Source organism: Seriola lalandi, unplaced genomic scaffold (genome assembly GCF_002814215.2).
Source record: "Seriola lalandi dorsalis isolate HSWRI2012SDOR001 ecotype SW California unplaced genomic scaffold, Sedor1 jcf7180002054173, whole genome shotgun sequence".
Taxonomy (NCBI): domain Eukaryota; kingdom Metazoa; phylum Chordata; class Actinopteri; order Carangiformes; family Carangidae; genus Seriola; species Seriola lalandi.
In genome coordinates this window covers 9,321-14,194 of record NW_019524726.1, presented here as the reverse complement: position 1 = coordinate 14,194, position 4,874 = coordinate 9,321, and the positions used below count along the sequence as shown (strand labels likewise).

The following is a 4,874-nucleotide window of genomic DNA, read 5'->3' as shown; positions in this document are numbered from 1 at the left end:
GTTAGCAGGTTGTCAGCAGTGTGTTAGCAAATGGTTAGCAGTGTGTTAGCAGGTTGTCAGCAGTGTGTTAGCAAATGGTTAGCAGTGTGTTAGCAGGTTGTTAGCCGTGTGTTAGCAGGTTGTCAGCAGTGTGTTAGCAAATGGTTAGCAGTGTGTTAGCAGGTTGTTAGCAGTGTGTTAGCAGGTTGTTAGCCGTGTGTTAGCAGGTTGTCAGCAGTGTGTTAGCAAATGGTTAGCAGTGTGTTAGCAGGTTGTCAGCAGTGTGTTAGCAGGTTGTCAGCAGTGTGTTAGCAAATGGTTAGCAGTGTGTTAGCAGGTTGTCAGCAGTGTGTTAGCAGGTTGTCAGCAGTGTGTTAGCAAATGGTTAGCAGTGTGTTAGCAGGTTGTCAGCAGTGTGTTAGCAGGTTGTCAGCAGTGTGTTAGCAAATGGTTAGCAGTGTGTTAACAGGTTGTCAGCAGTTTGTTAGCAGGTTGTTAGCAGTGCGTTAGCAGGTTGTTAGCAGTGTGTTAGCAAATGGTTAGCAGCGTGTTAGCAGGTTGTCAGCAGTGTGTTAGCAGGTTGTTAGCAGTGCGTTAGCAGGTTGTCAGCAGTGTGTTAGCAAATGGTTAGCAGTGTGTTAGCAGGTTGTCAGCCGTGTGTTAGCAGGTTGTTAGCAGTGCGTTAGCAGGTTGTTAGCAGTGTGTTAGCAAGTCGTTAGCAGACTGTTAACAGCTTGTTATCAGATTTTCAGCAGGTGGTTAGCATTGTATTAGCAGTGTGTTAGCAGTGTGTTAGCAGGTTGTTAGAAGTGTGCGTTAGCAGGTTGTTAGAAGTGTGCGTTAGCAGGTTGTTAGAAGTGTGCGTTAGCAGGTTGTTAGAAGTGTGTGTTGGCAGGTTGTTAGCAGGTTGTTAGCAGGTTGTTAGAAGTGTGCGTTAGCAGGTTGTTAGCAGGTTGTTAGAAGTGTGCGTTAGCAGGTTGTTAGCAGGTTGTTAGAAGTATGCGTTAACAGGTTGTTAGCAGGTTGTTAGCAGGTTGTTAGCAGGTTGTCAGCAGTGTGTTGAACTGATCTCTAACACTGAATGGAGACCATCGGCTTCCCTTTTGAGACTTTAATATCACACTCAGCTTTTGATTTTCTTGTGATAATAACCAGCAGCAGCTGTCAGGATCATGGAGGTGAAGCAGCTCTGATTGGTTAGCTCTATGTGAGACACAGGAAGTGACGCAGCCTCTGATGTGACAGCTTCATCTTCAGCCACACGTGTTTGACTCCGGTTCATGGAAACAGGAGGAAACAGAGAGAACCTTCACTCTGAGCTGATCAGCTGATCCAGAACAATAAGCACAGGTAAACATGAACTCCAGGTGACCTGGTGTCTGAATGGTCCTGGAATCTGTCGGTCTGACTCCTGGGAGGTCAGAGCGTCCTCCACAGCAGAGGTGAAGATTATCTCTGAGTGAAAACAGAGATATGGAGCTGCAGAGATAACAGCCTGTTGTGGACACAGAGCTGCTGTTGTGTCTCAACACAGAGTCTGAACCCTGAGACCTGGACCGTCTGAAGACCAGAGCCCAGATCCAGGACAGACCGGACTGGACCTGACTAAGCAGAACACTAAAACCATCATCACATGATCAGGCCGTGTACTCACATGACTTCCTGTTGAGTCTGGACCGTTTCCGGGTCTTGGGACTGGATGCTCTGTCAGTTGGATTCTGTGTAACGGATTTGACCAACCGGTCCATGATCTCGTCTGTGGCGTCGTCCTGGGAGGTGGTCCCGTCGTCTTTGGCCACAGATATCTGAGACGGACTCACCCTGCCCATACCTGCGAACGAAAACCAGAACGTCAGGCAGAACCAGGACTAGATTATCAACCAGACCTGGACTAAATCCAGACCCCGTCCTCTCTGCAGAGGCCTGAGGACAACCTGTGGTTTACTTTACACCTGACACTGAACTGTAGACTGAAGATAAATATTTGCCTTCAGACTTATCTGCTCCGTGTTCATGTGTCAGCGGCGTCTCTACTTCCTGGTTTGACACAGAACTTTATGAACTGTAAACGTACAGGAAGTACTTTTATAAGACTCCTGATTTCACCGACACAGACATAAGATCAATGAGGTGTCACTACAGGAAGTACTTTTACTGTGAAGCTTTAACTAGAGGAAGTACTTTTACTGTGACGCTTTAACTACAGGAAGTACTTTTACTGTGACACTTTAACTACAGGAAGTACTTTTACTGTGACGCTTTAACTAGAGGAAGTACTTTTACTGTGACGCTTTAACTACAGGAAGTACTTTTACTGTGACACTTAAACTACAGGAAGTACTTTAACTGTGACACTGTATCTACAGGAATGCTTTTACTGTGACGCTTTAAGTACAGGAAGTACTTTTACTGTGACACTGTATCTACAGGAAGTGCCTTTACTGTGACGCTTTAACTACAGGAAGTACTTTTACTGTGACACTGTATCTACAGGAATGCTTTTACTGTGACGCTTTAACTACAGGAAGTACTTTTACTGTGACACTGTATCTACAGGAATGCTTTTACTGTGACGCTTTAACTACAGGAAGTACTTTTACTGTGACACTGTATCTACAGGAATGCTTTTACTGTGACGCTTTAACTACAGGAAGTACTTTTACTGTGACACTGTATCTACAGGAATGCTTTTACTGTGACGCTTTAACTACAGGAAGTACTTTTACTGCCGTCTGGTGGTCTGGGGGTCTGGAGGTCTGGGGGTCTGGAGGTCTGGGGGTCTGGGGGACTGGAGGTCTGAGGGTCTGGAGGTCTGAGTGTCTGGAGGTCTGAGTGTCTGAGGATCTGGAGGTCTGAGGGTCTGGAGGTCTGAGGGTCTGGAGGTCTGGGGGTCTGGGGGTCTGGAGGTCTGAGGATCTGGAGGTCTGAGGGACTGGAGGTCTGGAGGTCTGAGGGTCTGGAGGTCTGGAGGTCTGAGGGTCTGGAGGTCTGAGGGTCTGGAGGGTCTGGAGGTCTGGAGGTCTGAGGGTCTGGAGGTCTGGAGGTCTGAGGGTCTGGAGGTCTGGAGGTCTGAGGGTCTGGAGGTCTGGAGGTCTGAGGGTCCCACTGAGGAGCAGTTATTGGTCTGTGACGGTTTAAACACTCAAGAGACTCTAGTAGTAGTTCTAGGTTCTAAAATAAAAACTGAGTTGTGGGTTTGGTCACGTCAGGTGATGGTCAGGTGATGGTCAGGTGATGGTCAGGTGACGGTCAGGTGACGGTCAGGTGTCTGAGGTCAGGTCAGTCTACTTCCTCTTCCTGTCACATGTGTCAGTCACTGAGGTGAAGGTGTAGAGAAACAATGATGTGATCAAACGGACACACACTCAAACAACACGACTCAGAGTCTCTCAGTGTGGACCTGGTGACAGGCCGTTGTCATGGAGACGGAGACATAGACGGAGACGGAGTCTTACTGCGGACGGCTCTGGAGCGTCTCAGACCTCTGGTGTCGGTGTTCAGACTGTTGCTGCTGCTGATCAGCAGGTTCTTCATGTTCTCATGATCCTCCTCCTGACCAGGCTCCGCCTCCGCTGCCAGGGAGACAGGGGAGGGACTGTCCTGACGAGGCACCGCCCCCGAAAACTTCTCCGTCTGAGAGGAAGAAGAGGAGAAAGACAGATCATTCTCAGATCTTCAGACGCCATGATAAAGGTGATGAGAGGAAACAGGATGCATGATGGGAAACAAAGTTTTATTTTTAGACTCAGTGTAAAGTTTCTCTGACATTCCCCACCAGCCTGAGACAACGACTGGGCTGAAGCCACATGACCACAGGCCCCGCCCACCTCGTGGTCACATATGTTTTCATACCTGTCGTCGGTCTGATGTTAAAGGTCTTGTGTTTCCAACTGCTGAGGTGTTATCTCTTCAGACTATTTCAGAGAAGACGTCTGAGACCTGGACTACAGGGATCTGGACTACAGGGACCTGGACTACAGGGACATGGACTACAGAGACATGGACTACAGAGACCTGGACTACAGAGACCTGGACTACAGGGACCTGGACTACAGAGACCTGGACTACAGGGACATGGACTACAGGGACCTGGACTACAGGGACCTGGACTACAGGGACCTGGAGTACAGGGACCTGGACTACAGGGACCTGGACTACAGGGACCTGGACTACAGAGACATGGACTACAGGGACCTGGACTACAGGGACCTGGACTACAGGGACCTGGACTACAGGGACATGGACTACAGGGACATGGACTACAGGGACATGGACTACAGAGACCTGGACTACAGGGACCTGGACTACAGGGACATGGACTACAGAGACCTGGACTACAGGGACCTGGACTACAGGGACCTGGACTACAGAGACCTGGACTACAGGGACCTGGAGTACAGGGACCTGGAGTACAGGGACCTGGACTACAGGGACCTGGACTACAAGGACCTGGACTACAGGGACCTGGACTACAGGGACCTGGACTACAGGGACCTGGACTACAAGGACCTGGACTACAGAGACCTGGACTACAGGGACATGGACTACAGGGACATGGACTACAGGGACATGGACTACAGGGACATCGACTACAGAGACCTGGACTACAGGGACATGGACTACAGGGACCTGGACTACAGGGACCTGGACTACAGGGACCTGGACTACAGGTTACCTCGGTGATCATCTTGCCCCTGGTCTTGGTTCTCTCTCTGTGAGCGGCTCGTTTCCGTTTGAGGGTGAGGACTCGCTCTCTGGTCGTGCGATACTCGAGAGCGAACTCGCTGATGATGCGACAGAAGCTGGTGACTTTGATGTCTCTGACCGAGGAGGACGGCTGACCCAGGAACAGCAGGAAGGAGTGGAACCTGCGGGGGGGGGGGGGGGGGGGGGGG

General features: G+C 50.0%; 1 protein-coding gene across 1 annotated transcript in view; it reads right to left on the bottom strand.

Annotated features, from left to right (window-relative positions):
* Nucleotides 1–1,061: 1,061 nt before the first annotated feature.
* The window catches only part of fhod1 (formin homology 2 domain containing 1), a 12,563-nt gene continuing 8,750 nt past the window's right edge, over nt 1,062–4,874 (bottom strand). Inside the window, exons 14-16 of the mRNA XM_087173321.1 lie at nt 4,655–4,847; nt 3,435–3,612; nt 1,062–1,810 (exon numbers count right to left, since the gene is read on the bottom strand). Coding sequence (XP_087029447.1) covers nt 1,617–1,810; nt 3,435–3,612; nt 4,655–4,847 — 565 coding nt within the window. The 3' untranslated portion in view covers nt 1,062–1,616. The remainder of the gene's footprint in view (nt 1,811–3,434; nt 3,613–4,654; nt 4,848–4,874) is intronic.